Genomic DNA, 25,194 nt, shown 5'->3' with positions numbered 1-25,194 from the left:
CCCTGATTTTCTTATGTTTAGGGGATCACATCTCACACAACAACAAAAAAAAATTAAAGTCGAGCACATATTGAAGTGTGTTTAAATTTTTAATTTAATGTTAAGCCTTATGACTAAAAACACATAAAAAAATATTTGCTTACTTATTATTTACTCATCATAACCTAGCACATAACTGAGCTATGACCAACATCATGCAAAAATACAACAAATAAAGATTAAAAAAGCAAGGATTTGACATCATGTTTTAGAGGATATCCTGCTCAAAGGCTTACAATAGGATCCATCACAAAAATTTAATAAATGAATAACATATTCAGTGTTTATTTAAACTTCTACCCTCCATATATATTTCAGTAGTAACTGATCTACCAATATTCTATTTCTAACAAAACTAAACCCACTTGGGCTCCAAGGAACGATGGCTTCAACCCCTTCTAAATATTATCATGTCCACGAGTTTGATCCAATACATCTTCTTGATATATACTGTTCTCCAAACATAGATGAAGCACTTCTAGAGGATATGATCCTCGACCCCATGGAATATTTGTATAAAGTCTCAGGTGGGTTGTTTTTTTTAATAAATTAACCCATGTTTAGTTTTTAGTTTAATATTCTTGAAAATGTCATAGAAATTGATTTTCTAGGAGACCAAATTTAATAAAAAATGTCTTGACTTATAAATACTAGTGAAATTGTACATTATATTGTTTAAGAATGAGAACTGCCTGGATTATTTCATATATAAAATTCATTAATGTGGTGCTGCCGTCCAGGAAATATGTTTGATTTTCAACAAAAATGTATTTTGCAATTGATTCAAGAAGGACTTATTTTTAAGGCATCGACTGAGGCTCGTTTCAATGATCTCTTTAAGCCGAAATCACAGTCAACACGTAATAAAAAAAATCACTAACTGCTCCAATGCCCATACACTATTAGTGAATGTATAATCTAATCACAGCCCCATGCACTGTTTTCATTTCCTAATCCTACCATGTATGGAACAATATATAACATTTATCACAGGACGCTGTGACACAAGAATATCGTTATGCAGAATAAAGAAGAAGTATATGATTTGATAACAAGCCATCCCAATAGAAGTGACTGATAACACAACCAAGCCTGGACTAGCCATCTGGCACACCAGGGAAAAGCTAGAGGCTGGCTATTCACGGCTACACGCTACGTGAGAATTAAGTACCAGAGAACACTCCGTCATCACCAGTTCAGGCACAGACCATTACAGTTCATGTGTTTGCAAGGGTTAAATTGTCATTGGTATATATATTTTTTTGCTTCTATGCTCATATGCAATGTGTTTATTTCAGGTTTCTTTAGTTAGTGTATGTTCTTTAGACATGTTTTCTGGATTCCAGATCAAGGTCTCTATGGTTTGGAATGGACCAGACTTCTCATGTTAAGTCTTAATGCAAGGAATTTGTTAATGCTTTAGCTCCATCTATGGCAGGTCTCATTAAAGGGGACATGTTGATTGACATCACTATTGGCCCAGTTATTTGTCATCTCCTTCCAATTTGTGAGTTCTTCAAAGAAATCACTGTATTAGAATTCAACAATCTCTGCATCTCTGAACTGGAGAAATGGATGAAAGGTCATGATGAAGCCTATGACTGGTCTCATGCATCAAAGTTTGTAACAGACCTGGAAGGAAAAAGGTAGACTTTTTTATATTTTTACACACACATATATATACATATATATACACTATTATTCTTATGCAGACTGTGATCTAATCCTTTCCTATCTATTACAATGTAAATGTTACCTTTCTTACAAATTCTGTTTTCTGCCTTTTTGTTTCGGACAAAAATCGCAGGACTTTCTACATTCAGAAACTAAATTCATTGTCACTCACCCTTATTCACTCTCTCATGCTGTTTCACACTCTCTCTCATTCTCTCACACTCTCTGAATGTCTCCTTACCTCTTCTGCTGACTGCTTCCATGTCCTTGTCTCCGTACTGCTGCTCCAAAAAGTCTTTGTTCTTCGTCCACTTCTCTGTGGACAATGAGACGTGACCTTGGCCGAACTTCTCCACAATGGCAGAAGTTTCCTCTTTGTCCATGGAGAAGCGGCTGAAGACAAAAGAACAAGAAGATGCAAGATGAGAAGCGAAGCTTTGTGGCACGGAGACGGACCCAAAAACGGTCGTTGAAGGTAAGGAGAGATTCAGAGAGAACGTGAGAGAAAGTGAATTAGAGTATGAGAAAGTGTGAATGAGAGCGTGAATGCACCAATCGTTGAGTTCTTATCAAAGCTAAAATGTTAAACTCATTCTAGCCATTATAAACTCAGAGGGTCAGAACTCTGAACTATGACGAATAGTGAAGAGGCATTTGGCCGTGTATACTGGCCTAGGCTAATAGGTTTTGAGGGTCATGTGCGACTACAACCTAAGTAGCCATTGAATGTACCAGACACAATGGACTTCCCGTTTAACCCCTTTAATCCCCTATAGACGTACCGGGACGTCCAAAAAACGCCTATTAAGAAACCCCTATGGACGTCCCGGTACATCCAGCCCTTCTTGCAGCGGCAGGGACACATCCCTGCCGCTGCACGGGAGATCAGGCTGTCGTTTGACACCACTGACAGCAGAAACCGGCATCGCCGGCTTTCTGCTATCCGATCTGATGTAACAGCTTCCGGCATGAAAGCCGGAAAGCTGTTTCATTTCAAACTGCTGACGTAACCCTGCAGGGGATATCCTGTCCTCCGATGAGGCACAGACGCTGCGATCTCTATGCACGTCTGTGAGGACCTGCATAGAGATCACAGTGTGATCGGTGCAGGGGGATCGCGGGGAGGGGAGTGAGAAACCATGACTCTCACTCCCCCTCCCGTCCTGAAACAGAAAAGCAGAAAAAAAAGTTTATTCATTTAAAAAATAATAGTAAAAAAATCTTTAAAATAATAATATAAATAATAATAATAAAATAATAATGTGAGCTGTGATGCCATTGTGACATCACTGGCATGTTCAGGAGGTCCCTAAGAGGACCTCTAACCATTTTTGTGTAAAAAAAATAAAATATAAAAAATACAAAAAAACCCCCCACCTCCCCTATTTCTGAAATCAGGACACCTGAATTGATAAACTTGGAGGGGATTTTCCATCACTTTACCTAATTTTCGGAGGATTCAGAGGGAAAATTAAAAAAAAAATCATTTTTTTTTCTAATTTTCTCTAGTTTTTACTAAATTTCTCATTCTAAATTTTCAGCTAATCATCCAACTATGGTATCAAAAGAAAGCTCTATCTCTCCTTGAAAAAACAATATATAGTTTACATAGGTACACTACTCACAGGAAAAGATAATCATCTCTGAACCGACATAGCGCAAAAATGGCAAAATTGCTCCGGGCTTTGAGGTACCAAAAACCCCTGGGATTGAAGGGGTTAATCTGCTTTAATGAACATTCTAAGAGTATCTGCCTTTGAAACCTAACAACTACCAAATAGATCTGTGTTTTATGGTAGTCCAAAAATGTTTTTTGTTTTTGTTTTTCTTTCCAGTGGTTGGTGGCAAGAAAAAGAAACGATGCTGAAAAGGAAAATGAATCGTATTGTAAAGTGTGATCTGTCCAAAGATAACCCTACCGACCCATTAGTGTTACCTAAAGCAGACTGTGTCATAAGTGGATATTTACTGGAAGTGACCAGCAAAGATAAAAATGAGTATATGAGCAATCTGAGAAAAATCTCTTCTTTACTAAAACTAGGCGGCCGTCTGATATTGCTTGCAGCTATTAATATGTCATATTATAAGATCGGGGAGCACAAATATGCAAGTTTAAGTTATGACGAGGAATTTCTCAAAATAGCCCTAAAAAGTGAAGGCTATACTATAGAATCTTATGAAACAAAAGTTAGGAAAACATTAACTGATTTTGATGATCATAAAAACGCTGTGTTTCTCATAGCGCTCAAACAGAAGGAGAGTTAATTAATCTAAATGTGTCAAAGTACACTCTGTTAAAGGGAAATTCCCATAGAAAAATTATGAATTTTCTCCTTTCGCCCCAGACCTGTATACAGTAATGTAGGTTATTGATAAAAACTTGTTTTATTTCATCTTGTTCCAATAAACCTCCTTTATCTGGATACCTAAAGGAGGCTGTTGTTGTCAGTGGTGTTATATTTTGACTTTCCTAACAAATCATCAAGCTGAGCTGATACTTTATGGCAATGCTAATGAAGTCCGTTCCTCCATAGCCTTTCATCAGTGTCTGGCTGGGTGATAATAATTAAGCTGCGTGACAAGTTTATAAGCATAGAACCATCTCATTTGTTTGGTAAATGATACATACTCCATTTTGTTCTGTAGTACTAGCAAACAAGCCTCGTGATTGTGACCTAAGCCACCTGAGTGCGATCTAAGGCTCCTCTCTGCTTCCATGCTGTTCAAGAGATAGGTTACCACTGACAAGATTCGCCCCTAAAGAGCAGCTGCCATCAATCCAAAGTATGGCGGGCGTCCTGATTATTGGGACTGCAGGCATATTTGGATGTCCGATGCCTAAATTAGACATTGTGCATTCTTTAAAGTTGGAGGGATGGGTTGCTCCACGGCCAGGATATCAAGGACAGTATGCATTTTACACGTTGATGATTTGTGACTTTATAGTAAGTCGGCTGTAGGCTGTATAAACTCGCTGAAAATGGCAAAAAAATCTTGTTTTGTGTTTTAGGCTTTTTAGATACTAGCCATACTAGCACTCATAATTATTATGTTTTATGTGTTTGTATGGTTTCAAAAGAATGCCCTACTTGCCCCGGAAAGACAGTCTAATTTGTGTGGGTAAATCAACCACGAAAAAGGAGAATCAAGGTTGAACAAACAAAACCAGCAAATAGTAAAATAGCCAAAATGATCCAGTATTTAGGGAATAAAACATGCTTGGTACTGAAGGAGTTGAAATTTTGCTCAGTAAACTAAGTTAAATGTACAGTGGCATCATAATATATTCAGACATCCTGTTCTACCAGTGAGTATCCTGTAGTAATATAATAAGTAGACATAAAAAAAACCAAACATGACAAGAGCACGAGGTTGTCTAGGATCTTATGATATGGTCTTTAACAGGGAAAATCATATTCATTTTTACATAAATAAATAACATTTTAGTAAATATTAAATTACACATAGTATGTAGACTCGCTCTACTTCCAGCATAGTTAAATAACAGATCTGTAGCAATGTAATAGCACGATTAACGGTATGACAGGCAGCAAGATCTGCACAACATTGCACAGTTTTTTGATACTGAGCTTGGTCCGTTGTAAAAAAGGATGTTGCAATAACCAGCACTTCAGGGGTTAAAAAGAATCATTACTACTTTTATTGGCTCCTCAGCTTAGCACAGCAGCATATATCTCAAGTGCCCCTTTTTTATAGAAGAAAGTAGAGCTGTGAGCTGTGTGTGTGTGTGTGTGTGGGGAGGGCGGCACAAGTAAATGTAGCAATGTGTATACCAAAAGAAAAACCAAAGAAAAACATTTCTAGTCGAATACTGTTAGCAAGTAATGTATTTAGATATATTTGATGTTGCACTCTCATTGGAGTGGCATAGACGCTTAAGACCAATGTTGTGGGCCCTTGATCTAAACTTCTAGGACAACCAGCAGACTCAAAACGAAACAAACATTTCCATCAAATGTGAAAAGCAATAAAGTATTAAATAAACTCATATCCTTACATATGTAACAGGGGTCTACTGTGTGACGTCCAGGCGGCATTCACAGGGTTAACGCGACGTAAAAAGACCTTAAGAGTGACAGAAGATGATCCTCCATGTATTGCAACCTCCACATGCTACGCATTTCACCTTTCTAGGGATTCTACGAAGCTGATTACCGTAAATTAGTAATTAGTTCCAAAAATCAATATATCCACTACTGTGAATCCAACCTAACATGTTTCACCAATCTTTTTTGCTTCATCATGGGCAGAATATGCATTTATTGTTTAAAATAAATTAGATTACTGTTAGCTTTCCAATTAGTATTTTCGGCAATTAGCATCACTACTTGGATTATGTATTTTGATATTAAACAAAGCTATTTAATATCTTTTGTCTTAATGCTCCCTAGCCACTTGATAAGATGCCGTTTTTGCAGCTATTAATGTATTTATATTAACTAATTATTATCTTAAACTATTAACTTTAAATTATAAAATAAAGTTATATGTACATTACATATAAAAATTGTATGTACTACACACACACGTCTGTAAAACAGTAAAAAATATAATGATAATGTTATTTTTAAATATGTATGTAAAGACTGTCTTTTTCCTTTATATTAGTTTCACTTAATATCAAGGGGATCTGGACACATTTTACAGCTATGTATTCAATTACCTTGCTCTCAGTTGGCAGCCAATAGGTTTTCTTTGATATTCTTTTGTCAAAGGGGTGATTTTTTTTATCATATTAAATATACTAGATATTATAATATACAATTCACTGTAAAATTGAGAGTTTGTTAAACATGTAGGCAAGGTTAAGCAGTAAGTGTATGTACCCTGAAAGTTGAAATTCCTAATACAGCTTTTGGTTTAAGTGTTTTTTCCATTAGACAGAATTTTATAGTTTTACCACATTTTTTTTTATTCAGTCTAAATTTTCATTAGTCTGGATTGAAAATCATACATTTCCAATCACCATGAACAGTAATTGAGGTTTGTACCGGTCATTGGATGGAGTCCCTACAGTCTAAAAAAACACACCCTAGTGCCTTTGCCACTGCTGATTTAGACAGGTAACATTACTTTCCTCTTCTGCAGGTCATATTAATGAGGACTTGTTCATTGACATCAATATTGGCCCAGTTATTTTTCATCTTCTTCAAACTTGTTCTTCAAAGAAATTATTGTAGAATTCAATTACTTCTGTATCTTTGAATTGGAGAAATGGCTAAACAGTCACGAGAAAGCCTACGGGTGGTCTCATGCATCAATGTAACATCATACCCAAACAGCCACACACACATGCCAGCACCAAATACTAATACACATACACTCATTTTAACATCATACACCTACTGCAGTTAAAGGTAGACTCCAGCTACACTTTAATTTATATAATTTGATCAATTTATTTACATCATAAACAAATACAAAAAATAAATCCAAATCCATACAGTGATTCATTAGCTCTGCACTCCAGAGCAGTCACAGTGCGTCCTGGGGTGGGTTTTCGGTGTCACCATTTAAGCTTAGGAGGCGATCAGTATATAATGGACATTGACATCTGGGGGAGGGGCCACACGGGACCCATGATGTAAATTTTGGTGTTGCTGAATGCCTCGACAAAGAGGTATTGTTGTTTAAGTGACTGTTGGTCATTAAGTGACGTGCCTGGCATGTCATTGGTCGTTAATGGGTAAGATTTGGAAACATACGATTATCCACCTTCTACAGGGTCCCCACTCTACATAGTTAACCAAAAGTGAGAAGCTGTAACAAAATAATTTCATTGGGATCATGCTGGTTTGTTCTCAAAACAACCTTGCGAACATGATAATATTTAGGACTAGAAGCCATCATTTCATTGTTTAGTGCAGTTACATAAAAAAACATAAATTTTCACTGAAATTTATACAATATTTTTCTTTGTCGCAGATCAGGAGGCTATTAGCATTTTTACGAGCCACTCACATGGGGCTTCACCAGGATGTCTGTTAGTAGAACAGGATGTTACATCCTTTGCTTTTATTATTTTATTTATATATTGTTGTTTAACCCATAACGATGCTATTGTAAAATATATGAGAAATAACTACTAAGATATTTTAAATATTTTAATGCTATTAATGAGATAAATCAAATAATATAATTAATCAATTGTATATACATGTAACATTTGCAGTTACAAAACATAAATTATTAATAATTTGTATAGATAACTTAAATGTGAAAAAAGGAAATATGGTTCAACAATGACAAATCAGAAGTACAGAAAATGCAGCCTTTGAGGGGGTTAAAAATTGCAGGCGATAAGATCCTGTTGCCTGTGCAGTGCTGAGGGGGTTATTAACGTAGTTGTGGAACAAACATGATACTCACAAAAAATTATTGTAATCTTATGATGGGACCTGTGACAAAGATAATATAATTAATGTTTATTTAGCATCATCCTACCCGTATAAATTTCAGCAAACACTGAGCCATACATATTTTTAAACTACTAGAACTAAACTCAACAGCATTCAATAACACCATGGATTCCGCGTCTCTCAAACATTATCATGTTCATGAGTTTGATCCAATAGAATTTCTTGATTTATACTTTTCTCCAAAAACAGATGAATTACTTCTAGAGGAGGCTGTTTTCGACATCATGAAAGTTCTGTATAAGGAGAAAGTCTCAGGTAAGACCCCCCCCCAAAAAAAACCCTATATTTTGGTGTGGTAACTAAAATAAATAAATAAATAAAATGTTTTAATGTTTTCTAGATGATTATTGCCGTCATGCTAAATTATGTGTCTCTAACAATATGAACTACATTGTTTCCGTTGATGTCTCAATTCAAGTTTACACAAAGTATAAGGGTGATATTAGCACAAAATGATTTACCCCCTTTCCAATTTTTTCTATTTTTGCTTATTGGTCACACTGAAATATTTCAAATCATCCAACTAATTTTAACATAAGACAAAAAAACACGATGAAACACAAAATTCCATTTTATTTATTGGAGGTGTCAGGGTCCGTCCAGGCTGCGGAGCTGCATATCTCTGTTTTTCCCTGCCTTGCCTCAGTTCCCATGTTTTGCTGTGGTCCACTCCTGGATTTCCGTATGCTGTCCTGAACCTCTGATTCCTTGAATCCAGTCTGCTCTTTGCTTCAGCTCCTGTTTCCTTTATAAGGTGTGTCCCACCCGTTTGTTCTGTTTGTCTCAGTCTGCAGTCTAAAGTTATGTTCCTTGCTTGGTCTCCCTGTTCCTTGCTCTGTCCTCCTTGCTTGCTTTTTTTCCGTGATATAATCTGCTTAGCTTCCATACTCCCAGCCTGCAGCATCCTGCACATGATTCCAGTGCTATGTCTCATGCCTGCTCCAGGGTGCCTGCAGGATATCTCCAAGTTCTGCTCTGTTCTGCCATCATCCGCTGCTATGTCAGGGCGCTGGTATGTGGCTGCACAACCCTAGATGCCCACCGGGAGAGTGCTGTCGCCCTGCACCAGGCCCTGTCCAACTCCGCTACTGCACCGTAACTCCTGCACACAATCTTTGGGCGCGCTGGGTCTTTACAGTTGCCTGTATGGACCCGGTTCGTGACATATGGCCACAGGCAAAAGGCCAGGAGTGCTATGCTGGTTCCGGTGTTCTGTCAGCTCTTCTTGCCTGTTATGATGCACACCTGTTTCTGGACCTGAGTCTGCAAGAGTTGGCTTCCTCATCCCTGTTCAGTGAACCTGATTCCTGTCCTGATCCCCGGCAGCGGGGTTGTCCTGTCTTGAATCCCCGGCAGCGGGGTGTCCTGTCTTCAATCCCCGGCAGCGGGGTGTCCTGTCTTCAATCCCCGGCAGCGGGGTGTCCTGTCTTCAATCCCTGGCAGCGGGGTGTCCTGTCTTCAATCCCCGGCAGCGGGGTGTCCTGTCTTCAATCCCCGGCAGCGGGGTGTCCTGTCTTCAATCCCTGGCAGCGGGGTGTCCTGTCTTCAATCCCCGGCAGCGGGGTGTCCTGTCTTGAATCCCCGGCAGCGGGGTATCCTGTCTTGAATCCCCGGCAGCGGGGTGTCCTGTCTTGTATCCCCAGCAGCGGGGAAAAACAGAGATATGCAGCTCCGCTGCCTGGACAGACCCTGACAGGAGGTAAAGATTTAATATAAAATTAGCCATGTGAAAAAAGTAATTACCCCCCAAGCCTAATAATTGGTTGTGCCACCTTTGGCGGCGGCAAGAACTGCAGTGAAACATTTCCAGAAACTGTCATTGAGTCTTTTATGTCGCTGTGGAGGAATTCGGGACAATTTTTCTTAGCAGAATTGTTTTAATTTAGCCACATTGGAGGGCTTTTGAGCAAGAACTGCCTTTTTAAAGTCATTTCACAGCATCTCAATCAGATTAAAGTTAGGACACTCCAACACTTTAGTTTTCCATTTTTTGAATCATTCTGAGGTGGATTTGCTCATGTGATCCAAGGAACACAAGAAAGACCACTAAAAAAAAGGCAGTTCATGTAACCGATGTAAAAGACTCGATCTCAGTTATAACAAACAATTGATTGTGGCTGTGATATTAGTTATTAGGTTTAGGCGAACGATTTTTCACATGGTGATATAATTCTTTTTTTTACCTTAAATGATCATTTAAAAGCTACTTTGTGTTTACTCACATTGTCTTTGTCTTATATTAAAATGACTGTATTTGCTCGATTATAAGATGATCCTGATAATAAGACGACCCCCCAAAATCTGAATATTAATTTAGGAAAAAAAGAAAAAGCCTGATTATAAGACCCTATAGGAAAAAAGTTTACTAGTAAATATGAATTAATGTAAACTATTTTTTCATATTTAATAAAAACTATGATTGAGAAAAATATCTTTTTTGTTTTTATTTCCTTTTATTTGCCAACCTGCCCCCACGTTATGCACATCTGGCCCCTAGTTATGCATATTTGCCCCCAGGCTGGCCACTCTGCCCCCAGAAATGCCTTATACCCCCCCATATGCCACTCTGCCCCATGATATGCCTTTTAATCCTCTATATGCCACTATTCCTCCAGAAATGCCTTATACCCTCCTATATGCCACTGTGCTCCATTATATGCCTTTTAACCCTCTAAATGCCACGGTGCCCCATGATTTGCCTTTTAACCCTCTATATGCCACTGTGTCCCATGATATGCCATTTAACCCTCTATATGCCACTGCGCCCCATGATATGCCTTTAGACCCCCTATGTGCCACTCTGCCTCCAGAAATGTCTTATACCCCTATATGCCACTCTGACATATAGTGGGTTAAAAGGCATTTCTGGAGGCATATATGATTGCTAACAGCAACCGCACTTCTATCATGCCCAGGCAGCCAGTACATGCTGGAACCTGGGCATGATAGGAGTGTGATTACAGCCTCCCTATGCCATGTTACCCCCCCCCTACAAGTCCATGCTATCACACACACACACTGATTCACAAACATTTAAATACTCATTCATTCCCTTAATTATGCATACTTGCTCATAAACCCTCTCCCCTCCCTTGAACTGCAGATCTCTCACTCACAGAATTTTGCAGGGGCCCGGCTTCTTCCCTCTGCAACTTCTCTTGTCCTGCCCCAGAGGAAGGAGGGGAGCAGAGGCACGTGACTCTGCTGGGTTCCTGTTCTCCTGGCCGGTACAAGAGACGCTGCTCGTACACTGTGAGACCAAAGCACCGGTAAGCAGCCTGGCCCTATTTGAGGTCTGATTAGAAGACAACCTCGATTATAAGACGAAGGGTATTTTTTCAGAGCATATGCTCTGGAAAAAAACTCGTCTTATAATCAAGCAAATAAGGTAGGTGCAATTTCCTCTAGCAGAACTGTATTGAACAATGGGAATACTGCTGCACAGGGGCGCGATTCAATTCTAATATGCTATCGGTAGATTTACCATAAAGAGAGGTTCTGAGTTGGAAAGTCCCCTTTTAATCAGTAAGTATAGGGGAAAAAAATCAGAATCTCATACTGATGTAGCCAATTAGTGCATATTTGTGTGAGGGATTTGAATCTATTAATTTATGTTAGCAGTGCGAATTTATTCAACATTCACAATTAAGCTATAGGATATTCCCTCTTTTTTGTTACTTTTTATTTTCTTTCCCCTTTATTATACATGTAGCAACACTTTTGTTTATTTTTAATTTGGAAATAGGTAAGTTTGATCCTGGTTTATTAGTAGCATGTCTTCAGTGGTTGTATCATTTTTTATGGTTTTATATAGCTCTGAGAGTTCCACCTTTAGTACAGCCTGTAGATATTTGGTGAGTTTCTTTGTTAATTATATATGGTGATTTACCAAAAATCTAATCTTTAACCCAAATGCTAGTTGTATGTTTGATCATCTATTTGTTGCTACTGCTGCAGGTCGTATTGATGGAGACGCTTTGGTTGATTTCAGTATGGGTTCTATTGTTTTTCATCTACTTCCAATTTGTGAGATCTTCAAAGAAATAACTATATTAGAAATCAATGATTTCTGTATCTCTGAGCTGGAGAAATGGAGAAACAGCCACGAGGAAGCCTACGACTGGTCTCATGCATCAAAGTTTTTGATGAATCTGGAAGGAAAAAGGTTGAGTATAGCCACATTTTTTTGATAAATATTGTATTCGTATATAAACATACATAATTGTTAATAAATACATACATATATAAATAGATCCAGAAGCATTAATATTGATAACAGCCAAAAGATAGCACAGGAGTCGCATTTTAAAAATAGACATCGAATCAGGACCTCTGTGGGCCAAAAATGTTGGCCACTCATATAGCTCAATATAGATATAGTATTATCTCAAATTACACTAGTTACATATGGATGAAAAAAAGAAAAAGGGAGGAAACCCAAGGATAGAGTTAGGCCTGTGAAAAATCAATAGATTGAGTATAGTCATACCGAGAGGACCAAATATCATTGTACTTGAGGAGATTCTGATTCAAAGAATAGAAATACCGTTCCATATTTGCTTGAAACATAACCTGGCCAATGATCTGGCCAAACACATTTTTATAGCAAGTAAAATATTAAATGCTAAAAGTTTATGTAATATACATGCGGAGGGTAGGTCCAAATGAAAGAGCCAGGTATAAGAGTAGAGGGAAACATTATATTTAAATATATAGGAAAGAAGCTTAGTAGTTTCTTGTTTAATCTTCGCAAATTTGCTGCATGCCCACCATATGTGAAATGGGGTCCCCTCCTCACAACCGCATCTCCAGCATAAACTGGAGTTTAAGTTAGAGAATCTGTTTAAACGGGAGGGGACTAAATACTAGACTTGGGCACCAGGGGGCTCTTCGTGTTTGTCTTCGTGCTCGTCTTCGGCAAAAAGAATTGGTCGCTCGTACAGACTTTTAAAATTGTGGTGCCGTAACTTGTTGGACCTTAAGGAGTTGAGGGGCCGTACGAGTGAGACTATTGGTCGCTTGCACGGCCCTTTAACCTACGGATTTGGTTGATGCCAGAGGAGGTCCCTGTAGACGACCAATAGGCTCACTCGCACTGCCCTGTAACCCCTGACAGCGAACCTACGGATTTCCGCTCCCGTTAACTCCTGCGATGCTGCGTTAGATAACGGGAGCGGAAATCCGTAGGTTAAAGGGCCATGCAAGCGACCAATAGGCTCATTGTAGAGGGGTGGATTGTAGAGGGGTGAGACGGTTAAGAGGGAGACCAGCTAAGACAGAGTTACAGTAACCAAGACGGGAGATAATCAGGGCATGGACAAGAGGCTTAGTGGCATGCTGTGTTAGGAAGGGACGGATGCGGCAATGTTTTTAAGATGAAGGCGACAGTTTTTAGAGACAGATTGAATATGTGAACGAAAGGTCGGAGTCAAGGGTGACACCAAGACAGCGTGCATGAGTAGACGTGGAGATGATGGTACCATTAACATTGAGGGAGATAGATGGGGGAATCTTAGCACTGGAGGGAGGGAAGATGAGGAGTTCAGTTTTGGAGAGGTTAAGTTTCAAGAAACGTGCAGACATCCAGGTAGAGACAGATGCAAGGCAGTTAGTTACACGATCTAAGACTCTTAAATGTATGCACATCAAATGAATGGCTTCTTAGTGACTGGTTAGCCCTAAGGCCCTAGTCAGAACTAAATCTCAGGGACAGACTGGTTTGAAGAAAGGTGCAATAAGTTGTTAGAGAGAAAAGCAAAATATGTCGCTGTATTATTAGCAGCAGCATCAACAATATCAACAGTAACTCACTGTTCCCAAAGCTATCTTCTTCAGACTTCCGGGACAGAATGTAAAAAAAAAAGTTATGAGCTATATATAGATAAAAATGTTAATCCATCACTATCACTAGTTTACAGAATCCATGAAATAATCTTTATCCTTACAGGTTAGAGTATATACTAGTGAAAACAATTAAAGTTTTCACTTTATATCCAAACACAGATTTTTTTGTTCTCTATTTCCATTTTTTCCGATGACAGGTCGCAGGAACCAGATAAATTGCTTAAAAATAAACATATGAATATGTAATCTGAACATTACCCAAAGCAGACTGTGTCTATTTGCTAAAGAATCCAATGGTCAATTTTGTTAAGGGTTAACTTGACTGAACAGACTCCACTCAGGTTGCATGCTGTCATATCCTAACACAAGCAACTTCATATTCACTAGAGTGGGAGTTTGCCAGTAAATACAACTACATTTTGGAAGTTTCAGGGGAGGGCATGAGAGTTAAATTAAATTGTGCCTATATTCACCTGAAACTTGAAAAATTGACAACAACACATACTTCCAAATTGATTGAGTTGCATTGGGTCCCTACACTTGAAAAGGGCAAATTTACATTCTCCAAACACTAGGGGCCGCATACATGTATAATATACAGTATATACATTTCCTTGAGCTAAAAATCAGGATTAATGGCTTTGAGTCCTAGCTGTTTAGAGGCATAAACATACTTGAATTGCAATTATTTTATTTGGTGCCAATATTTATAGCAACCCTCATTGTAATGATGATGTTTATGTATATATAATGTATATATTACATAGTTTTATCTTTTTTTCTTTTTCTAGTGGTGGGTGGAAGGAAAAAGAAGAATTGTTAAGAGCAAAAATTAAACAAATTCTGAAGTGCGACTTTACTAAAGAAAACCCCACAGACCCAATTGTGCTACAGAAAGCAGACTGTGTCTTCTGTGGATGGGTTCTAGATGCCATAAGCCCAGATAAAGAGGCGTATATTAGAAATTTTAGAAAAGTCTCTTCTTTACTTAAACCAGGTGGTCGTCTGATTTTACTTGGAAATATTAATCATTCATATTATTTTATTGGGGAGCACAAATATAAATATTTAAGTTATGATGAAGAATTTCTTAGAAGAACACTAAAAGATGAGGGATATGTAATTGAATCTTATCAAGCAAATTACAGGAAAACATCAGCTCCTCTTGGCGATCATGAACAAGTTGTGTTTTTCAATGCGATTAAACAGAAGTGAAATTAGATTAAAATTACACTTTTCTGAATAATTGGAATGAATTGGAATTTGGAGTTAATTCCGTAACAACGCATACATTGATCTCATCTGTCTGCCATATTAAATTTATAAGATTAAGAAAATGCATTAGCCTTAGTTACTAGTTATCAAGATTTATCGTAAAGTAAATGCTCTGATTTAGAATAATTAGGATAGTATAAGAATGGTTTGCACTGTATATATCAATGTGTTAAAGCAGTCAATATACCTTGTGAATCAGCTTTTCAAATCTGTTTAATAAAATTTAAGTTAAAACATCAAAGTATGCAATGTTATATTTTTTTGTAAAATGCATCATAAATCAAAATGTACGTGGAAGCAAACTTTGTCGTGCTCTATGGCGACAATAGCGTGAAACTGTGATCCTCATTGAAGGCTGAGAACTGTGTCGACAAAGTGGGGCCACTTTCGGAATAGAACACAGAGCTTCTGGCATACTTTACTGTAGTTGGTAACCATTAGCTGAAGACAAGATAGGAGAGCTGGATTAAACAAGGTATAAAAATAAGCAGGAGAACTAACACTTTCTGAGATCAAAGTCCAGCTGGAATGATCTGATTTTAGACTTCCATCACCCTATAGATGCACCTGTTAAATTTATTGGTCTCGTAATGCTTAACATGTGCGTATCCACTTTGAACCTTGACCATATTTCCTAGGAATGTTGCCATGAATTAGACTTGTGCATTCATATTCGGGTGAACATGAAAACGAACACGAATAGTGCGTTTTCGTTGTTCAAACTGAATACCGAAGAAATGAACATGGCGGCGGCAAAACGTAGACGAAGACACACAACACGAAGAATCTTTGTTTCTTTGTGTTCGTCTTCATTTTTTGCGGCGCGCCCGCCAATTTTTCAAAGAAGAGGAGGATACAGATTGAGTGAGCTGATCTTCGTTTGTCCAATCAGCTCACTCTTGTGACATCATGGCTCGTCCAATGTCTGTGCTGCTTTTTTTGAAATAGAAAACAGTCTATATAAGAGCACAGCTTGCATGGAATCCATTCATTTTTGCTGTGACTGCTTTTGCAACACTGCTGTGCTGCATCCGAGCGTTACAGAGAGAGATTGTTCTGTATGAGACTGGTAATCCTCTGCCTGCCATTTCTCACAGTGTACTCTTACTGAAGTAGTTTTTTTTCCAGTGCTTCTGTGTCAACTGTGTAGTGCTGTTGAGCTAACAGTTTGCTGCACACAGTGCCTCACTGGCACTGGGGTGCCCTTGCCCTGGGCTGGTAGTGCCTACTGGGCTGGATCCTCTGGATCAACACAGTAGGGACACAATATGTATATAGGTTGAACTTGATGGACTTTGGTCTTTTTTCAACCTTATGAACTATGTTACTATGTTACTGCCTGCCCTGTCTTCCCTTAGTTTTTAAAATAATTTTTTAACTAGATTTTGTAATTTCAGGACAGTCAGTCAATAATTTAATTATTTAAGCTGGACTGTTGGCATTATTAATTAAATAATATAATTTATAAATGTAATAATACTACTTATATAATAATATAATATCTAATAATAATAATATTGTCATATATTATACTAGTGTAGACGACTACTTAATTAATTAATAAATAATATAATATACTGATATAACCTCACTTTAGCTTAGTGGCCTTGAGATCTTCTGCCCTTGCCTAGAGGTAGACTTAGAATAGTAAGGAAATATAGCTTTAGCTTTGGGCTTAGGCCCATGTAAATTTAAAATAAAATACTGCTAGTGTAACGTACCTGGCTGCCGGTTCCTCCGGGTCCGTGGATCTTCAACCGCCACGGAGAAGGGGGAGACCGCCGGCTTCACCACAGCGGCATCAGCCGCCACGGAGGAAAGGGAGACCCCCCACCTTGCCGCAGCAGCCTCTACCGCCGCGGAGAAGGGGGAGACCCCCCGCCTTGCCGCTACAGCCGCAGCCGCCGCGGAGAAGGGGGAGACCCCCCGCCCTGCCACAGCAGCTTCAACCGCCGCGGAGGAGAGGGAGACCCCCCCTCCTCCGCGAGACAGCCTCTGCCGCCGCGAGGACGGTGAAGACCCCGCAACGCCACACGGCAGCCGCCACCTACTGGAACCTGGTCCGGTCCTGCCGCGTGTACAGGTTCTTCCGCACCGGTACTACCGGTCCTTTTAGGAATTTGAGATCTCGCCAATCCCAAGATGGCGGCGGACCGGAAGTGACCTAACGGCATTTTGAATTTTTGGCTGGGAAAACGCTAATTGATGTCTGCACTTCCTCTTCCTATTTAAGAGCCTCAGAAACCTTCCAGCTTTGCCTTCTGATGGTTGTACCTATCTTGCATAGTGTCTTCTCAGTACGCGTTCCTGTTGATTTCCCGTTACCGACCCAGCTTGTTCCTGTTACCGATTCCCTGGCGTTTGACTCTAGCTTTCCTCACGACGATTCTGACTTCTGTCTTCCCGACCTTGGCTTGCTCATCGGGTATTCTGTACTGGACTCTGGTGTTCTGTCTATTGGACTTGCACACGCTGTTCTACCTGATTACAGGTTCTACCATACGCTGTGTGTGACAGCTAGTAGTTTTATTATTTAGTGTATTATAGTTAAACTTGAGCTAACAACACCATTTAGTGGCTTTAGTTAACCAATTTTGAAATAACTTCAGCACTTTGGTAGACTGCACACAACAGCACAGTACAGTTGAGCATAGTTTTTCAGCAGTAGCACTGAAGAGAAACTTCCTCAAAATGTTTTGGGTTTCCATTTTTTTCTTTTGTTTCTTTCTTTTTTTTTAACCCCTTAACGACCTTTGCCGGTTCAGGATCGTCACGCAAAAATGGTCACTTAACGACCTTTGACGGTCCTGACCCGTCATTAAATTAAATAAGCTTAGAAAGTGATCAACGATCACTTTCCTCGCTTAAACAGCGTTGCTGTAATGCCTTGATGTCGAGGCATTCAGTAACGCCGAGATCGGGATCCGGGGCCATGTCTGGCCCCTCCCCGGGGCGTCAACATCCGCCATACATTGTAATGTGATTAGTAAAATATTCAAAAAAAAAAAAAAAGGAAAAGTGCTTACATTTAAAAATAATTATGCAGTGATGTCACCAGAGGAACCATCCAGTACCAGCAAAATGTAAAAAGAAAAAAAATTATTAAAAAAAAGAACGTTTATTATTTCAAGCAAGTGCTAAAAGTTCTCAAAAATCTCAACATAGAAAGAGTTAAAAAAGCACTTCAAATACCCAAGGGGTGTCTAATTTAATAAAAAATGGCTTGATGGGGTAAATTGGAGTGGCCGGGCTCAAAGACAGGGCACAGGTACAGACTGACCAAAATGGAGAAAAAAAGCGCACTTCCCAAATGTGGCATTTTAAATCTCAAACAACATGACAAACCCATGCATGTGGGGTATCAGTGCACTCGGGAGATGTTGGTGAACGCACATTGGGGTGTTGTTTGATAGTGACGCATACCAGGAGCTATGCATTCATTCCTGAAGTTCAATTTGTGTGGAAAAAAATACTAAATTACATTTTGGCAAAGGCAGGTGGTAGAATCTCATGCATAAAAGGGTTAAAATACCAGCATTTGAAATACTTTGTGGTGTCTAGTTTTCAAAAATATATGGTTTGATGGGGTAAATTGAGGTAGCTGGCTTCAAAGATGTTCCAAAGAGGAGATAGAGGCAGAATGACCAAATGACCACCTGAATTACACATGTCCCAAAAGTAGCCTTTTACCAGCCAAACAATCTGACAAACCTATACATGTGGGGTATACCCAGGAGATGTTGCTGAACACATATTGTGGTGTTGTTTGACAGTGACATATACCAGGACCTTTATATTTAGAACTAAATTACAATTCGTTTGAAAAAAAAAAAAAATAACTATTACAAAGTTTGACAAAGTGTGGTTGTATAATTAGTGCATGGAAATGGTTAAAATACCAGCATTTTAAATACCCTAGGGTGTCTATTTTTCAAACATATATGGTTTGATGGGGATTAATTGAGTTAACCGGCTTCAAAGATGTTCCAAAGAGGAGATGGAGGCAGAATGACCAGATTTGGAAAAAAAGGTTTGGAAATCATAAAACGCTACTTGTACTTATTGCCCAATAATTTACAAAAACAGCCAAAAACATTGGGTATTTCTAAACTCAGGACAAATAGTAGAATCTATTTAGCTAGTTTTTTACTTCCTTTTTGTAGGTGAGTAAAAGATTTTTCAAAGAAAAGTCATAAAAGGTGTTTTTTTCAAATTTTCACCATGTTTTATTATTATTTTATAGTAAATAAGATGATATGATCAAAACATATGGTATATGAAGAAAGTCCATCTTGTCCTGAAAAAAACAATATATAACATGTGTGGGTACACTAAATGGGTGAGGAGAAAATGATAGCTGAACACAAGCACCGCAAAAGTGTTAAAACTGCTTCGGTCCCACAGGGTAAAAAAAATTAAAAATAAGCCCAGTCTTTAAGGGGTTAAAAAACAACCATATTTTTCTTTATAAAGCTATTTTCCCTGTCCCCCTAGTTTTAAACACTACACACACATAACATTTGAAATGGATCCTCTACGACAAGATGTGAGTATGCGATGGAACTCCACTTTAGAGATGCTGGAGAGGATTTTGGAGCAGCAGAGGGCAATCCGTAATCTTGCCTCAGAGCATAATATTGGGATTACATCTCCAGTGAATAGGGAGGATTGGACAGCGATCGCCCAGCTAGTGGCAGTCCTTAAACCATTCAGGGATGCCACCGAAAATGTAAACTCAAACAATGCCAGTCTGGCCCAGGTAATCCCAGTGTTCTCCCATCTAGGAAGCAAAATGGATGTGTTCCTTGAAAACCGTGAGGTTATTCAAGGTGGCAATCTACATCCTGACGTAGCAGCCATAGTCAGGAAGCTGAAGGATCTGCCTAAAGTACGCGAAATGTCCCGAAATGATGCTAGCGTGCCTTTGCGATCCAAGGATTAAGGGAAAGCTAGCAATGAAACTCAATGTTCTCAGTAGCTACCGGGAGCAATTTGTTCAAAAGGTGCGTGACTGGCAGCGTAAAATGGGAATGCTGTCCGAGGAGGGAGAGGTGCAGGAGGAGGAAGAGATGATGTGGTCTGCTACTCCTAGCAGCAGCATCAGCAGCAGTGCCACAAGCATCACAACACAGCTGAGTGGAGCAGCTGTGTTTTGGGAAGAGGCACTTGGGAGTATAGTTGGACCATATGGCGCCCCTGCTACCATGACGCCCTGTGCGGCCGCACAGCTCACACACCCCAACGGCCGGCCCTGGGTGTCACCCTCTGTAAGATGTCACCCGGGTGCTGTCCGCACCCCCCGCACCCGGGTTGTGATGCCACAATCTGTAGGTTCGCCTTCAGGAGTTAAAAGGGTCGTGCGAACGACTCTGTTGGTCGCCTGCAGGGGCCTCCTCTATGTTACTCACTTTTGTTGCCAAGGTTTAGACATTAATGGCTGTGTGTTGAGTTATTTTGAGGGGACAGTAAATTTACACTGTTATACAGGCTGTACACTCACTACTTTACATTGCAGCAGAGCGTCATTTCTTCAATGTTGTCACATGAAAAGATATAATACAATATTTACAAAAATGTGATTATATATATATATATGTCTTATTTGTTTATAACGCAATATATGAAATTATTCTGTAATATAACTATTGGTTAATTGCTCCATGAATTAAACCCCCATTCCCCTGACTTTCTTATGTTTAGTTTTCCCAGATCACGTCTTACACACAAAAAAAAAATATTAAAATTGAGCCATTGAGCACATAATGAACTCTTTAAGATTGTTTAGATTTTTAATTAAATGTTAAGCCTTATGACTAAAAAAAAAAAATAGCTTACTTATTATTTACTCATCATAACCTAGCACATGTTAATTATAAATGAGCTATTAATATTTTATCTAACAACCTGGGTCGATCAACATCATGCAAAAATACAACAAATAAAGATTAAAAAGCAATGATTTGACCTGATCTACCAATATTCTATTTCTAACAAAACTAAACCCACTTGGGCTCCAAGAAAGGATGGCTTCAACCCCTTCTAAATATTATCATGTCCACGAGTTTGATCCAATACATCTTCTTGATCTATAATGTTCTCCAAACATAGATGAAGCACTTCTAGAGGATATGGCAGCATCATGAGATTTCTGAGGGAAAAACAGGCCTTCTGGCCTGTCTGGTGTCTGTAGATGAGTGTTTAATAATGATTCTACAACCCCCTTAATTTTAGTGGAAGGGTTTTCCATCACCTTTACCCACCATAACTTATGTCATGTAATCAGTAAGAGACAAAATAGATTTTTGACTTGAAAACACTGCCCCTTAGTGGTTTGAATATAGAATCCTGTATTAATTTAAGTACATTTAAATTATTCAAATAATTCTAATTTATGTAAATACATTAATATCAGTTACTTAATATATTAAGAATTACATGGAGATTTATTATATGGGTATTTAAATATGCTCGTGTATATTGATATTTGTATTCATGTATGTTTTGTACGTATGCATTCATATAATTAATTGTAATGATTATATTTATATAGTATAGGTACATCTAAATCAAGATTTATTGTGGTATATACTTAATTTTTGGGGGACAGGTTTTTAGATCTATGCTTGTAAATTGTAACGATGCATAAGGATTCAATAATTTCATTATGATTCAAAAATGTCATAATGTCATTAATGGTAGTGAAGTTTAAATGATTCCCGTTCAATTCTTAACTAGTAAACCTTTTTAGTAGCATAATGTAAGAGCATGGGTAATAAGATATTCCCGAGGAAGCTCTTCACGAGTGAAACGCGTTGGGTGGGTGCAGTCTTTGAAGCTGACATCCTGTGATCTCATGTGAACGGGTTCTGCTAAGAGGAATTGTGAGCATCTGGTCTTGGACTTGATCTATCTATAGCCATACTGTGCTCCCAGTGTCAAGCGGAGCTGCTTCATGCGAGTTAAACTGTCGCATTTCATTAATTATGTGTAATAAAATATGGTTACACTATTGCTCTCTCCTTTGCTTTGTATGCCAAGGAGCTGATCCAAAGCTGAGTGAGTCAACTTCTGCTGCATTATTGGATACAAAAGACCCAGCACATTTATTGCACAGGGGCCATATATTTTTCTTTTGTGCGTCTTAATACAGAAAGGCTGAAACTTCGGAGCATGGTTGATGAAAATTTATTTTCACCAGATCAATGCTCTTACAGTTTCTATACTCTGATACAAAATTATTTAAAATACTAAAAACTCTTTCAGCACAGGCAAAGGAAGTAGCAGTGTTGGTAATGCTGAGAGTTCTTTCCAAGTAAGAAGCAGAAGACAATAAATTGAAAGTGAGTGAGTAAAATGTTCCTTTTACACTCATACACCACCCGAGTGTACAAGAAGAAAATATCATATCCTTATGTGGAATTAGTTGCATGCACTTTGAGGAAGCCACAAGGCGTTGTGCTATTGGAGAAGGAAGGACCACGTGAGACGCTGCGCATGTGTAAGTCGGACAGCACTACCCTATATTCTTTGATATAATTACTTAACAGGATGAGCTATGTGACCCCCTCTCTCTGTTTTTTCTCTTATGTATATAAATTGATGGAGTGATCATTTTCACCTAAGAAGACAACTTATTCCATGTAAAGATATGATTTTTTTTCTTATACACTTGGGTGATGTATGAGTGCACTATGTCACTTAAAGAAATATTTTGCTCACTGGTTTTCACTTTATTATATTTTGATTCTTGGAATATTGAGTGTCTTGAAGGAGAACACTTTAAGTTGAGTTTGCAGCAAATACACCTTTTTCTTTTTGCTCTAAATACTTTTATATATTAAGTCTTTGATGATCTTTCCAAGTAAGCTTGAGATCTTGGGACTCACATGGTGAACTTCCCAAAAATGCCTGAAGTGATAGTGTTCCTTTAGGAAGGAAATAGTTCAGATCAGAAATTGGTTTGCCTATTCCTTGAATCTCTTTCGATCTTCTACAGCCAAGGTTTTGTGTATGGAATGCATCTTGCTACCATAGAACAACACTTCAATCTGCCCATTAAGTGAGAAAGCAGCTTATGCGTCACTTCTGTTTAGATACCTCCTATGCATAGATTGATGCACTCTCAGTTAAGGGTAAAACAGGCTTCTTTATTATGCATTGCTCCATAACATACAACTGCCATGCTGAGCTGGTTAGCTCCAAAACTACAGTAACTACAACTCACACTGAACTCTCTAGCACCCTCTGCAGGTTGCTTGCATAACATTGCTACAACTTCATTAATCTATAGCAGTGCAAGAAATTTCATAAAAATCTGATAATTTTTTGCAAATTTTTTTCGTCTTAGAATCAGGACAGCCATATGCTTATCGGATGCACGTTTAAATTCCCTTACTGTGTTAACCTCTATTTTAGATCTGTACTCCACTTCTAAACTCACTCTTCATGGAAATCTGTCCCACTTTATAGACGGCCAAGAGCGCCATCTACAGTTATTTGATTGATGGTTTGTGTGGCGGTGCTAATCTTCTGTGGTCTGTGGAGTAGAACATGACCGAGTGCTGTCTGTGTTAATAATCACTTAGAGTTAGCTGAATCTGCTTAACTCAAACAAATTCCAGAACATTTTTTTAGAATAGTTGCCTTAACCAAAGTGGGAGACATGACTGAGGTAGCGCCAATGCGACGCCCTCTTTATCCCCCTTCCCACAATAAATACACAAACACAAAGTAAATAATATAATGCTTTATTATAGTCAACTATGGAAAAATAAGGCCACGGTGCAGTCCGCTTTACGCCTTCCACACCATGACACAGATATAAATAACTTTATTCATAGTAAAATGAACTTTATTTGTGAACACATATAACATAGTATATAATATAGCAATGCACGTGCCGCACCACCCAACTTACTATGACACGTGCAAGCCTTAAAACTAACAATTGTAAACAAAATATAAAGGCTACAAATCGTAACCCTAAATTGTAAACTACCGAACCGGCTGGCACAGGCGTAAAACCGTAAAAACGTAGAGACCACCGGCGTCCCTTGCACGGCAGCCATTGTCACGGCTAGGATTCACCAAGGCACAAGCCCAAGGAGTGTCCTGCACTTAGGCCGAGGGCCTGTGCACCACGGGTCAAACCACACCTAAGGTGGTTAACCCTTGCGCTATGCCAGCTTGATAACCAACCGCCAAGAAACAGAAAAAAGAGAGGGGTGGGAGGGAGGCAAAGCTTTCCTGGTCAATCGAAAAAGTGACCTAAACGGGGTGGGCTCCCATATATATAGTGACCCCCACCCCTAAGCACAGTAAGGTGATGCACACCTATCAATCGTCAGCTCAGGGCCGTCAATCAACATTGCCCGCCGGCCCCCATAGCTGACTCAGCAAATTTACTAAAAACAGGAAAACGGGAGGGGGAGAGGGCTGCCTGTCGTCCCCTCAGTCATGCGCCCTTCTTGCTCCATGCTCTCGCCTGGGGCTTTCTTTTCATGTTTTTGTTTGTGCCAAGGGAACATTTCCAGTTCAAAAAACACTGAACAGTTTAATTACCAAGTAAATACACACCAGGAGGAACTTACATATTCCCTGCAGGTACTTACAAACGCAACAATATCATTGAGCCACATGGCCTGTTACATTCCAGATATGGCAGATTATACTGCATTTCACCTTTGGAGTGCTAGAATGAAGGACGTTTATTTCTTCTGCTAGGACATTTGTACAAAATTATAATTTGTACGAATTCAAATGCACAAGTCTAACACACCGAAACACATACACACCCCTACGTTCACACGAAAACATCCAGACACTAACACAACACTGCCATTAGCACGAATAGGCACAGTAACACACATACAGCCACTCACGCTAACATAACCAGACATTTAAACTAACAGAACCACTGTGG

At 38.9% G+C, this 25,194-nt stretch overlaps 1 protein-coding gene across 1 annotated transcript; it reads left to right on the top strand.

Annotated features, from left to right (window-relative positions):
- The first annotated feature begins 421 nt into the window (after nt 1–421).
- LOC149285109 (nicotinamide N-methyltransferase-like) lies at nt 422–3,978 on the top strand. The gene is made up of 3 exons (XM_089495802.1): nt 422–566; nt 1,463–1,685; nt 3,549–3,978. Exons 1-3 carry the CDS (start codon nt 422–424, stop codon nt 3,976–3,978), a joined length of 798 nt encoding a protein of 265 aa, XP_089351928.1.
- The last annotated feature ends 21,216 nt before the right edge of the window (nt 3,979–25,194 follow it).

Source organism: Sceloporus occidentalis, unplaced genomic scaffold, assembly GCF_023333645.1.
Source record: "Sceloporus occidentalis isolate IW3139 unplaced genomic scaffold, rSceOcc1.0.p SCAF_84, whole genome shotgun sequence".
NCBI lineage: Eukaryota > Metazoa > Chordata > Lepidosauria > Squamata > Phrynosomatidae > Sceloporus > Sceloporus occidentalis.
This window is presented reverse-complemented; position numbering and strand designations above follow the sequence as displayed.

Bases quoted from the DNA above. Each gene is read 5' to 3' on its own strand.
- LOC149285109 (XM_089495802.1), top strand. From the start codon at position 422: ATGGCTTCAACCCCTTCTAAATATTATCATGTCCACGAGTTTGATCCA. The intron at 567-1,462 runs GTGGGTTGTTTT...TTAATGCTTTAG, and splicing joins ATATTTGTATAAAGTCTCAG to CTCCATCTATGGCAGGTCTC. The intron at 1,686-3,548 runs GTAGACTTTTTT...TTTTCTTTCCAG, and splicing joins ACAGACCTGGAAGGAAAAAG to TGGTTGGTGGCAAGAAAAAG.